Consider the following 13685-nt stretch of genomic DNA (forward strand, 5'->3'; position numbering starts at 1 on the left):
AACTACCATTTGTATTAATATTAATAGTACACAGTACGATTGGATACCCTTTGTTAAGAGGCTTAAAGTAGCTGCTAAGGAGTTGACTGGTGGCAGTGGTAACTACCTTATAGTCTGGGCAGAAGGGAGCATAGCTAATAAACCTGTGCCAGCCTTTCCCAGGTGTGTGTGTGTGTGTGTGTGTGTGAGTGTGTGTGTGTGTGTGTGTGTGTGTGTGTGTGTGTGTGTGTGTGTGTGTGTGTGTGTGTGTGCTAGCTACTTTGGTAGGGACACAAAGCACTGGTTGGAGAGAGGATGCTGGTAGGTCTTGGTTTGGTCACTCAGCTGAGATCTCAACTCTATAGCTGTGCTAGTGAGGAGTTTTATTGGGGATCTGGAGAAAGAGGGAGGAACCAGTCCTGGGCTAACTGTGGTCTCTGTGTGCTCTTAAGGGAAATTGCACTTGATGCAGAGAGGTGTATCTGGAAATACTGTGAGTGTACTTGTTATCCTCCCAGTGTATGTCCCTCATTGTTGCCACTGGTGAAGATGAGGCTCCTTGATTACTGGCCCTTTGGTCTGTCATCACAGTATTTTTTTTTTTTACTAAAAAGAGAGTGGATTTTTGTAGCAGTAATCTGTAAAGAGTGGTGCAACATCTATATGCAGTTGTAGTCAGCAGAGGTAAATCATGTTGCCTACAGAAATGCCCAGGCATGTTGATAAACTTGCCTACTTATGGCAAAAGTATAAAGTACTTAAAGATGAGCATTTACCCAAAACCAGTTACATGCACCTTTATGTATTGCTGCAATCCATAAAAATAAACATAAAAGAGCGTCATTTACATACAAAAAGTGTAAAGGGCCCTGAACTTATGTGAGTAAATTCAACAGCATCATATTACCTTGGGATTACTTGAGTTAGGTGTCAAATTAATTATGAAATAATGGATTTTTTAAAGTAAGAAAAAGTAAACAGAAATATTAGAAATTATTATTAAACGGTTCCAAATGAGGTAAGATTATTGAGTTCATTTCAATAAATATTTGCTTTATTGATATAATGGGCATATTGTAATGGCTTTGGTGAATACTGTAAACTGTCATTTGTAAATGGGAAATCAATACAACAGCAGCAATGGAAATGATTAGTGATCAGTGAGATATAATTTACTTTGATGTCTATTTTGAGTGATTGTAATAACATGGTTGAAATACAGTGATTTAACTCTGAAGTACTGAAGTTTGTAGGTCCATAGGTTCATACCTATATACTAAGTATATGACCATTATAGCCTTTATAAGCACAGCCGTGCAACACAATCCAATTATGTCCCTATGTATCATGGGTATTTTACGAGGGGGGTATGTTAAGTAGGAAGTTTCCAGAGGTTATGTGGGGGGAGGGTGTATGTTAGTTTGGACATTACTGTTTGCCTCTGTCTATCAGAGGCATGGAGGACAGACCCAGGGTGAATTTCAATTTCCCATCCATTGGTCAGTGTTATGCTTAAAAAGGGTTAGGGATGGACTCTGCTTCACATGGATGGGGAGCTTGTTCCAGAGCCTGAGAATCCTGAGACACATATCTGTTTCACTAGCATGTCTTATTTATGTCACAAAATTTAAATCCTCTGATCTAATGCTTTTGATGTTGTTCATTTTGCAGTTGTGCAAAACGTCCATCAGAGCTAGATCCGAGGATGCCTTGTATGTCAGGCATAGATTGCCTTTCAGAAACCTGTAGGTGACCAAGTATAGAGATAGAGCTTTAAGGTGATCCAAAAAGGACAATGTGTCTAAACCATAGATTGTCTTTTGTGTGTATTCCAGCTGTTGCATACATCTGGTCAGGCACATGCCAAAGGGGCATTATATTCAATAGTGGGTCTAATAAGGTCCAAATGATATGGCACTATGACTTCCTTGGACCTGGATTTCATGTCCTTAATTTTAAGTTGGGCTACATAAAATGATTTTCTTACCACCTTGGCCACATTTTGGTCAAAGACCAGATTACTGTCGACAAATGTTCCAAGATCCCTGACTACTGTTTCAAGTTTAAGGATATCTAATCAATGGAGTAATTAGCCTAGGTGACAGTTTTCAAAAAAGTCACTGTAATGTATTTCTTGGCACTGAGTTTTAATTTGTGACTTTGGCACCAGTCAGTCTTCTGTGTTAGACCCTCTTGTAATAAGTTTGTGTTATGGGGGAGTCTGTGATAGTTGCCAGTTTGCAATCATCTGCAAACTTCATCAGCCAACAGCCCTTGACATTAGCCTTTACCTTTCAGGAGTAGATGCCAAATAGGTGCACTCCCAGCACAGAGCCCTGAGGTACCCCACTGGTGACTGGTCTCCTATTGGAGATGCTAGCACCAGCCTTGACTTCCTGTGTCCTATTTGTGAGACAGCTGGTAATCCAGCAAGTTAGGTAGGGGGTTATGCCCAGTTAAGTGAGTTTGTCAACTACACTCATGTGGGGTATTGTGTCAGATGTGGTCCAAGTAGGCCTATGCACTGTTTTCCCCCTCATCCAATTCCTTGGTGACAATTAAAAGAAGCCCGCCAGGTTTAGTAGGCATGACCTTCCCTTGACAGAGCCAAACTGGGTTGTGTCCAAGGTTTCAAAGTTGCCTTTGTCTTTGCTGATCATTTCCATTATAATTTGTTCCATTGCTTTGTATACTAGACTAGTCTGTCTAATAGATCTGTAGTTTCTGGGGTCATTTGATAATTCACCCTTGTGAAGTGTGGTAACTATTACAGTCCTCTTTTCTCATTTAAAGCCTGTTTTAAGGCTATAGTTGAAAAGTGACATAAGTGGTCCTGATAGGTTATTTAGAAAGCATCTAGGGATATTGTTGGGGCTCATTGAGGCCATGTGTTTGGCCTTAGGGAGCACCACTAGGACATGCGCCCTACTAATAGTTGGGGGGTTATACTAGTATGTATTTTATGGTAGGAGGCGGGGAGGGACTGGGAAGTAAAGTTTGAGCTGAATTTGCTAGGCAGTGAGGGTGGCACCATAGACCACATGTTTAGCACAATAATATGTGCTGCCTTTGATGTTTTGGTCATAGCTGTGAAAGACCTTGTGGTTGTATTTAGCCTGTGAGGCTATCCTGATCTTACAATTGGCTTTGCTGGACTTAATTGCTCCTCTTAGTTTCCTGTTTAGATTAATTAGAGACCTATCATTATGAGAGTTGCTCTTCCTGATTTTAGCCATGACTTTTCTCCTTTTGTTATATATACTATTATGGCTAGGTTTCCACCAGTGTGGTTTGTTTGTTTTTAGAGTTTGTTTTTGGCTTACTTCTATGACATATAGCAACCTCTATACAGCCATTTACATGTCCATACCGGGTCTCTGTGAGCAATTACACATAGGTTGCTGTAAACTTTGGGTTGGGAGGGGAACTGAATTTTGACAAACTATCAATTAATAGAATGTAGTTTGCTTTGGAATAGTTTGTAACCGCTACAGAGTTTGCTGGGGTTACAGAGTTGGCTTTTATTTCATAGGAGACAGCCTTGTGGTCTGACCACACCAGTGAAGAAATGACACTGGGAGGTAGTACTCTCCCGTATTAGTGTGCACCAAGTACAGCATGTTTGAACTTCTGGCTGGTATGTGTACTCCCTGGTGAAGGGTATTTGTATTAGTAAAGTCCAGGAATAATTGTGCCTGTGAGTATGAGGCAGTGTATGCTTCCCAGTCTGTACAGGGATAGTTAAAGTCTCCCATGAATAGGGTATTTGGTTTAATGCTGAGTATGTCTGGTAGGTCTAAGTACAAGCTATGAGATTTTTGGGATACAAAAGGTGACCTATAGCTTGCTAAGGATATGGTATGAAGCTTTGTCTATGGTGCCTTGCACATGGATAAATTCCAGGGAATCACCCTGTTTAACCAACCTAGAGTTATGTTTGTTGTTAATACAGACTGAGACTCCTCCATCTTTTGTCCCTGCCTGTACAGCTGATGCTTTAAATGTGTTGCAGGCACTGAAGCCTTGCACTGCCCCAGTAATTTCTGGGTATTGGTAACCGCACAGATTTCTATATTCACTAGAGTGAGGAGAGCTTGTACGGTCTGGAGTTTCTTGTTTAATCTCCTATCATCTAGCAGTAACACCCTTAGGTTTCTTTGGATTTTATTTGCTATGTTGATTGGCTTGTCAATTTGGCATTGCCTAAAAACGGTTCTAAGGAAATGGATAAAGTATTAGATAATAATTAGAAGCCTAGAGGAGACAAGTGCAGACCGCCTTTTGCAAATCAACGTTATTTGTTAAATATGTTGTCCCATATTGACAAATATTGAATCCCCTGGAAAGACACCAGAAACTAAGCTAATTACTAAAGTCCATTATCTTTTGTTCACACTGTGGCATCATCCTTGGTGAAGGTTGAATGCTGCTCAGTGCAAGGCACAGACCTGCCTGAGACACATTATCAGAAAGATCAGCAATGTATCTCCTCATATAGTCAGGATAAGTACATCTCAGGTCATTAACACCCACATGGCCTATGACAGAATCACACTGGTACCTGTGGTGTAGTGACTTCAGTGCATGCATAACCTGGCGAATCCTGGCAACAGATAAACGACTAACTCTTATCTTTTCCTTTTTCATTCTGGTAAATGGGGCATCTGTGTGTTGTACAATAGAGTCCCCGTGTCAAGAATCCTGGAGGGTCTGTTTGTTTGCCTTATGGGGTTTGCTCATCTTACTCCACTGATGTGTGGTGTTTGGTTTTACTTTTGGTGAGTGCGGTACACATTGCAATCATGACACTGGGAGGTAGTACTCTCCCGTATTAGTGTGCACCAAGTACAGCATGTTTGAACTTCTGGCTGGTATGTGTACTCCCTGGTGAAGGGTATTTGTATTAGTAAAGTCCAGGAATAATTGTGCCTGTGAGTATGAGGCAGTGTATGCTTCCCAGTCTGTACAGGGATAGTTAAAGTCTCCCATGAATAGGGTATTTGGTTTAATGCTGAGTATGTCTGGTAGGTCTAAGTACAAGCTATGAGATTTTTGGGATACAAAAGGTGACCTATAGCTTGCTAAGGATATGGTATGAAGCTTTGTCTATGACGCCTTGCACATGGATACATTCCAGGGAATCACCCTGTTTAACCAACCTAATACAGACTGAGACTCCTCCATCTTTTGTCCCTGCCTGTGCAGCTGATGCTTTAAATGTGTTGCAGGCACTGAAGCCTTGCACTGCCCCAGTAATTTCTGGGTATTGATAACCGCACAGATTTCTATATTCGCCAGAGTGAGGAGAGCTTGTACGGTCTGGAGTTTCTTGTTTAATCTCCTATCATCTAGCAGTAACACCCTTAGGTTTCTTTGGATTTTATTTGCTATGTTGATTGGCTTGTCAATTTGGCATTGCCTAAAAACGGTTCTAAGGAAATGGATAAAGTATTAGATAATAATTAGAAGCCTAGAGGAGACAAGTGCAGACCGCCTTTTGCAAATCAACGTTATTTGTTAAATATGTTGTCCCATATTGACAAATATTGAATCCCCTGGAAAGACACCAGAAACTAAGCTAATTACTAAAGTCCATTATCTTTTGTTCACACTGTGGCATCATCCTTGGTGAAGGTTGAATGCTGCTCAGTGCAAGGCACAGACCTGCCTGAGACACATTATCAGAAAGATCAGCAATGTATCTCCTCATATAGTCAGGAGAAGTACATCTCAGGTCATTAACACCCACATGGACTATGACAGAATCACACTGGTACCTGTGGTGTAGTGACTTCAGTGCATGCATAACCTGGCGAATCCTGGCAACAGATAAACGACTAACTCTTATCTTTTCCTTTTTCATTCTGGTAAATGGGGCATCTGTGTGTTGTACAATAGAGTCCCCTTGTCAAGAATCCTGGGGGGTCTGTTTGTTTGCCTTATGGGGTTTGCTCATCTTACTCCACTGATGTGTGGTGTTTGGTTTTACTTTTGGTGAGTGCGGTACACATTGCTGAGGATAGACATTGTCATTTATAGGCATCTGGCAAGGATGTTTATGTATTTATTCATCTTTTGTAGACTAGGTTAGTCCCACTAGACTAGTAGCTCCTTTTCAAAGGAGACCAGAGCTGGTGTTTATACTACTAGGGTAATTTGACCAGGGCATCAGGGAACTTCCTCTATGCTTTTCGATAGGTGCCATGGGATCTTCAACACTCACCTGAGCTACCACCAGCTCAAGCAGATGGGGCCTTATTTTAACATCTCATCCAAAGGACGGCACACTGGAGTACAGCACCCCTTTTATGCTGTAAAGCAGTCAGCAATCAGTCTACCTGTCTACTGTGTATCAGTGGTTTGTTGGTTCAACATGGGTCTTTACTAAGAGATTCGTGAGTGTCACTGAAGAATGATAATTGACAGTATTATGAGTACAAGAATGTGACTGGGCCTAATGAAAGGAAGGCTGTGTTAACAAATTGCTTACCTTACTACTGTCAATAGTGCAAACATTACTTCAGCAAGTAGATAGTTGGCTAGACTCTGCATGTGTATATAATTATGTGGGTCGTCATGCTTTCATTATTGTGTTATTTGATTGATGATTTTATGCATGACTGTGGCATTGTATGCGTAATAATGATACAGAACAAGGGATTAAGGCAGAGAAAGACAAATTAAATCATTTTTACAGAATCAGCAATGTAAGCCATTAAACTAACAGCAAGTTCATGGATTACAAGATAGATATAATAGGTGCAACTTCACTTTTTACAACAAATCTGCGGATAATGTGGAAGTTTGACTATGAATCGCATGTAGCTGAGAGATTGCTTTATTAACATGTGCTGGGTTACATCATTTCTCATATCTCATTACAAATGTATTTGCTTATGCTTATTCATGGCCATTACATGTTAACATAGGTGACCTATGTGAATAGCAGGTTAGCTGCACTTATTCATGGACAGAGAGGATGGCTGTAATACATTCAATCTATGATTATGTATACAGCCCAATATTTTCAAATGATGTGCAATTATAGGTGGCGGGTCAACACTAAAAGCTTCAAATTTATATAGTAACCACAGAGGACAGACAAGAAGTCATTTTGGTAGGAATACATATCACAGGCCAAGCTACTGACATGACTTAGTTTGAGGTATGTGCATCTGTTCTTCATTAAACAGGGGGTTATAAAATGTTTAGATGGGTATACTCATCTCATGAATTAAGAAAAGTATTTTTTCTGACTAATTTGCACATGCCAAGACACAAGTGAGATCTGGTAGTTCATGAATTTGCTCTTGTAGGACTCATATATTTAATAACAACTGGTATGATATTGTATAACAGTACATTTGCCCATTGCAGGACCCACGGTATCTCTTGTCCCTCTGTCAAGAGTGGTACAGCCTCCTGAGATTCAGTGTTTTACTCAGTTTTGAACTACTGATAACTTGACATTTGGCCCTTTCATCTCTTTCTTCTTAGATTCCACCTTGCTGGTGTTGTGTACCTGAAAGTAATGTTATTATAAAGTGCATAGTGAATTATAATAAAGGATATCAAATAGGGTTACCACCTATTCCAATTACAGCAGTCCTTCTTTGGGTAGTTATACACCACAAAAATTTATGGACAAAATGTTTCATAAGATTTCTGTAACAGTTAACATGATTATTCTCTATATGAAACACTTAAATATTATACAGAACAACAGAAAGAGATCACATTCTACTAGAGTGAGCTTTTATTTTGGCATAAAAGTGAAGTTCATTCTTTTGCAATGACTGTTGGACTAGTTTGTCTTGAAAAATACTACATATCCATAAAAAATTCTCATTTTGGGCATTCAAAAAGATGGCAGTGCTAATAGCAAGTAGATATTATGTTGCAACATTAAGTTGTCCAGATACTGAAATAACAGAACAGAAACTGAGGTAATACTAATTTCTTTGGTGTGATGAGCCAGATTCTATACATTTAATAACAGAACAAAATGTGTAATGCACCCAACAAGGAATTGGGCTACTTTTTTCTCAAAAGCACCAACACACAAATACTGCCATTCTAAAAAATAACAAAACATACATTAAGACATTAACAAAACCGATGCAATTCTCTAAGTACAACAGTCCTGTTTAGGGTAGGTATATGGGGAATTAGCATTCTTTCCAGGGGTCAAACATCACAATATGCATGCCTGGACTGACATTTCCCTATTGTTCCCACCCATCAGTCAGTATCTAGTTCACAACAAAGGCAATTTATGGCATCATTTATTCTACAGACAAGAGGTACACTAATACACAGATGTTTTTATTACACACACACACACACACACACACATATATATATATATATATATATATATATATATATATATATATCCCAAGATCCTATATATATATATATATATATATATATATATATATATATATATATATATAGCCATGATAATACAACTCTTACCAGAAAGGAATATACTTAAAGAAATAAATTCATGCCTAATAAAATGTTTATGGTTTCCCAAAAGAAACAAAATAGCTTTAATACATCATATCAGACCAGGGAAACAGGGAGGATTAAACTTTTCTGATATAGAAACATATATTAAAAGCATCAATATCTAAAACAATCTCAGATTGGATAAATCCAAATTACTCTGTAAATTGTAAAGATTTTACTAACTGCAATATCAGTAAATTAATTTGATTTACAAAAAAAATTTCAAACAACAGATAAAAATTTGTCATGGCACATAAGTATTAGTATGCAATATAACATAACTAAACCCACTAAAACTTGTATAATTAATTATTACATTGACTCATTTAGGAAAATTATTAATGCAAATATAGATTTAAAAATCTGGTTTGATCTTTTAACATCATTTATAGACACAAAGAACTTTCCACATAAAATATGTAGAGAAATTATTAATTCTTGGAAACAGAAAGGATTTGTTTATTGGCTCCAATGTATCAAAGAACTAAAAGTTTTAGACATGCAACTGATAAAAACAGCTTCCTATTATTTTATCGAAAGATAACGTAATCAAACGGCCAAAACATCGAAATGGCCACATTTCAAAGTTTGAATTGTGGGATCGCAGTACAGTGAAGATTAAGATATTTGCCTTTCCTCACTGTAGCACAGCCCCCCACAATAAAAGTTTTGAAATGCATCCGTTTCGATGTTTGGGCCATTCCATTACGTTATCTTTCGGTAACGTAATATGAACCTGATAAAAACAACATATAAAATTCCACAACAGGACTGGCTAACTTTACGGAGTATTCTGTCATATTCACTAGATTTAAGTAGAATAATTAACAATTCGTCATTTAAAGAAATACCTACATTTACGAAATACATATATGAAATCGTATATAATGACTAAGATGTGGGAAACAGTATTTCAATGTTTTACAAAGTATTGATAAACTATAAAACAACACCCTAAACCTCATACTAGAAATATATAACAAAAGGACACTCAATACAGTTTACTGAAGATATTAAAACAAATATCTTATCATCAATAAACTATACATCCTTTACACAATGCTGGAAAGTTTTTAATTGGAAATGCTTTCACAGAGCATTCTAAATCCCAAATAGAATCAGTAAAATTAGTTCTTCCATAAAAGGAAGATGCTGGAGATGTGAGCAAGTACACAATGCAGACTGGAACCACATTTTCTTTGATTGTGTTAAAATTAAGCCATTTTGGAATGGTATTAATAACTTTCTACAAGCTTTATTTAATGAATCATTTTATTTAACTGAAGCTTTTGTATTATTAAATGTGAATGAAAGTCCTCATTTGAATAGGTCAAACATGTATCTAGTATGGACTATACTTGCAATTTCAAGGAAGTGTATAAAAAGAAGATGGAGTGCAAACACAATATCAACTTTGGAAGACATCTACAGCCTACTGAAGACCACAGCACTATTGGAAATTAAAATTAAAGAACTAAGAATTTATCCAAAGCCATTTATCAACAACCCTTGAGGAAAAGTCTTATTGTTGATTGACACTATACATTAATTGATCAGACACTCTGATAATGGATTGGACATACTTATAAAGTAACTGTATACATTAAGATCTGTTATAGTGTCAGGCTGATATAAATAGTGTACATAGTTATTTAAGATGTTATGTATAAATACTATGGAATTCATTCAAATGTATTTAAAAAATAAAAAAAAATGAGAAAAATATATATAGTTCATATTTCAATTGCTAAAAAATTATATAATTCTACTTATGCTGGGCAGATGCTTGTTGCAGAATTTCAGCAGTAAAGTTAAACTGAATACTAACTTTTGTTTTCATATATTTCAGTAAAAAATTCTATAATTATTATGAGACATTGGTATATTGATCATTCTGGTCAAACCGTAACAAACATTGCAGTCCTTGTATGTTAAAACAGTTCCATAGTTTAAATGTTTTTTTTTTACTATATTATAGTTCTTACTGCTTTAAATTTATTTTTAATTTGTTTTATTGCAATGTCATATAATTATTATTATTATTATTATTATTATTAATGTGATACTAAGTATAATTTCCTTTTCCTTTTTTAATACAGTGCTGCTGTGGAGGAGATGTTCCTAAAGAAGTTATTCTTAAGCACATGTATGAAGAATTAGAAATTTTCTTCCGATCCCTCACTTCATACCTAAACAGGACTAGGCAGGCCTTCCCACGGTTTTACTTCTTGTCGGATTTGGCCCTGCTGTCTCTCCTGAGCCACCCACATGATATAAGATACCTTCAGCCTCATCTAAGGTAATTATTAATGTTATTGCATTGCTGCACTTGTTGTCAATCTAAGATACCATGCTCCTGCATTCTACAACAGATAACAATTAACAAACACATCCACATATGCACTCATCACAAAGAAAAGGGATCGGATTCAAATTAATTTAGTGTTTTCATTCTATTTTTCACAAAGAATACTTTGAATCAGACAAAATAAAATGAAAACACTAAATAACTCTGAGTCAGAACCCTTTTCTTTGGGATGAGTATATGTCTGGATTTGTTATTTAAAAGTTTGGTTTATCACATTGCGGTACACACCATGCTGCATTTTTAATTAAATATAATTAACAAAACCAGCATTGCAACAGTGCTAATGCAGAATCTGTCATTATTTCAGTTCTCTCTTTAGTGGGGTTTCTGATATTATTCTGGAGAAGCCTGAAGTGGAAGAGAATGTCATAACAGTGGATGAACCTGCCGAATGTCATTCAGTTGCTGATTTCCAAAGCATCTATTCTGGAAATGATGGTTGGCTTTCGGGGAGACAAAGAAGCATGACACAAATGACAGATAGTGAAACTCTTTTCCAGAGATCCTTGAAATCAGTAAGGTTCCTTATCAGTTATATGTATGTATGTATGTATGTATTTATATGTATGTATGTATGTATGTATGTATATGTGTATGTATGTATGTATGTGCATGTATGTATGTATATGTATGTATGTATGTATATGCATGTATGTATATGTATGTGTGTATGTATGTATGTATGTATGTATGTATGTATATGTATGTATGTATGTATGTATATGTATGTATATATGTATGTATGTATGTATGTATGTATGTATATGTGTATGTATGTATGTATGTGCATGTATGTATGTATATGTATGTATGTATATGTATGTATGTATATATGTATGTATGTATATGTATGTATGTATGTATGTATGTATATGTATGTATGTATGTATATGTATGTTTAATGTGGTTTATTTAGCAATCTCAGTAACATTCAAAAAAGTTATACATGAGTCTATATTCCATTCTGTAAGATGACTCAACAAGGATTGAGCACCAGTTGTCTAGATCTGATTTAAAGCTATATACATTTTCGCTTGTGTAAGTTATGAACTAACTTGTTTCAAAAGAAGCAACCTTAACATGAAATTACTTCCTTTTGGTGGTTGTTCTGAAAATGTTATCACTACTAAAAACATTACTGAGCCTTTTGTTCATGTACTGCACCAAACAATAAAGTCCCAGGGTGGATTCTGTTCAATTTCTCCAAGTCTTTTGGGTTTCTAATACCATGATGGGAATGGACCCCATTCCTAAGCCAAAATATGATTAATATTCATGAAATTCGTATTGTTTCAGTCTTTGATGTTAGCCAGTAGTGCTCTTCGCAACACCCGCAATGTGCCCAAAGCTGACTTCTGCAATTCATACACAGTTACATGTATCAGTAACATCTCTAAGTATGACAATAAATACTTTTTTTTGTATTAATGAACACAAATATGCATTTGATGCTTTTGACAGTTTTTCTTGTGCAAGTATTTTTCTTTCCTCTATTTTCTCTCTTATTTTTTTTTTTTGTATAACTTCTGTCCAAAAATTCTAGGCTTCTTGCAAAATAGTAACAATACATAATTTCTTTCTTATCCTCAACAGGCCAGCCTATCATCATTATAGCTTTTTTTTGTCCTATTAGTTTTTTGTGGACTACTACTTCCTTCTACAACAGGGGTGCCATCCTCCCCCTGAGCCTGGCCTAACCCCATTGTAAATCAGAACGAAAAACAACTTCAAGAAAACCACAGCTCCACTTTATTGCAAAGCTTTTGGGACCACTACCTTCTTCAGTGCTAATACAAATCAATTATTTCACCCACTTTAAATGCAAAATGTTTAAAACATGTGATCATAGCCAGCCAATTGCAGATCACATTCCTTTAAAATACAATATAAAAAAATACACAAAGTCATACTTAATGTAATTGCATTTGTCTCTTAGGTAACACATGTTTAATGCTAATGGCACTTTTTAACCCTGGTTGCATATCTGCCTGTAGTCTTATAATCTAGTTATATTCCTTATTTTCTAAAGCATTACTAATATCACCACCTCTAACATGCTTATAAACCATATCTAGTACCCTAAATTTAAACTGATGATCAGAACTAGTATCTAAAATCTGTTTACTCAAAGCATTTGACTGAGTTTCCTATGAATATTAGATTTGTGGTCAATTATTCTTTCTTTTAACTTACACGTGCTTTTCCACACATAGAAACAAGAACATTTATTACAAGTAGCAAGGTAAACCACATAAGTAAAAAATCCAATGCAGCTCCAAGGTAATAGCCAGCCAAAAACTCCAGCACAATCCAATAAGCACAACTGTTTAATCGAATGGTAACAAACACAGTAACAAGCAAAAAGTTACCACTTAGTGCTTTCACCCAGAAACAAGCCAGGCATCATCAGAGTGGTAGAACATAATTGGTCAACCAACATTTATAAATTCAAACATTCCCGCCCTTGTTAACCAACCTATCAGTAAAAAATACTGAAAAAACTGTATAAAAATTGTATAAAAAATATGAAGACAATTTATAAAACATAAATGCTATAAAACATATATGTAAAGTTGTTAATATTCTTATAATTACAAAATTACAAAATTACAAAATAACCATTGTAGAAAAAAAACAAACATAATAATAACTCAAATTTTGCTTGTGAATTGCATAATCAAAATACAATAGATTTAAAATAAACATCTAGTAAAAATATAGTAAACAAAATGTATATGTATATAGTATTAATAGTAGATAAACCACTATGAAAATATATTTGTGTGTGTACGAATTTGTAACACTCATATAAAAAGAGACCTGT

The 13685-nt window shown here is 35.9% G+C and overlaps 1 protein-coding gene across 1 annotated transcript in view; it reads left to right on the plus strand.

Moving 5' to 3' along the window:
- LOC122814238 (dynein axonemal heavy chain 5-like) overlaps positions 1–13685 on the plus strand; it is a 3525594-nt gene that overhangs the window by 1299007 nt on the left and 2212902 nt on the right. The window contains exons 41-42 of the mRNA XM_044086840.1: positions 10593–10792; positions 11169–11376. Of these exons, the coding sequence (XP_043942775.1) occupies positions 10593–10792; positions 11169–11376 (408 nt within the window). The remainder of the gene's footprint in view (positions 1–10592; positions 10793–11168; positions 11377–13685) is intronic.

This window comes from Protopterus annectens, chromosome 1.part1 (genome assembly GCF_019279795.1).
Source record: "Protopterus annectens isolate FY-2018-M chromosome 1.part1, PAN1.0, whole genome shotgun sequence".
NCBI lineage: Eukaryota > Metazoa > Chordata > Ceratodontiformes > Protopteridae > Protopterus > Protopterus annectens.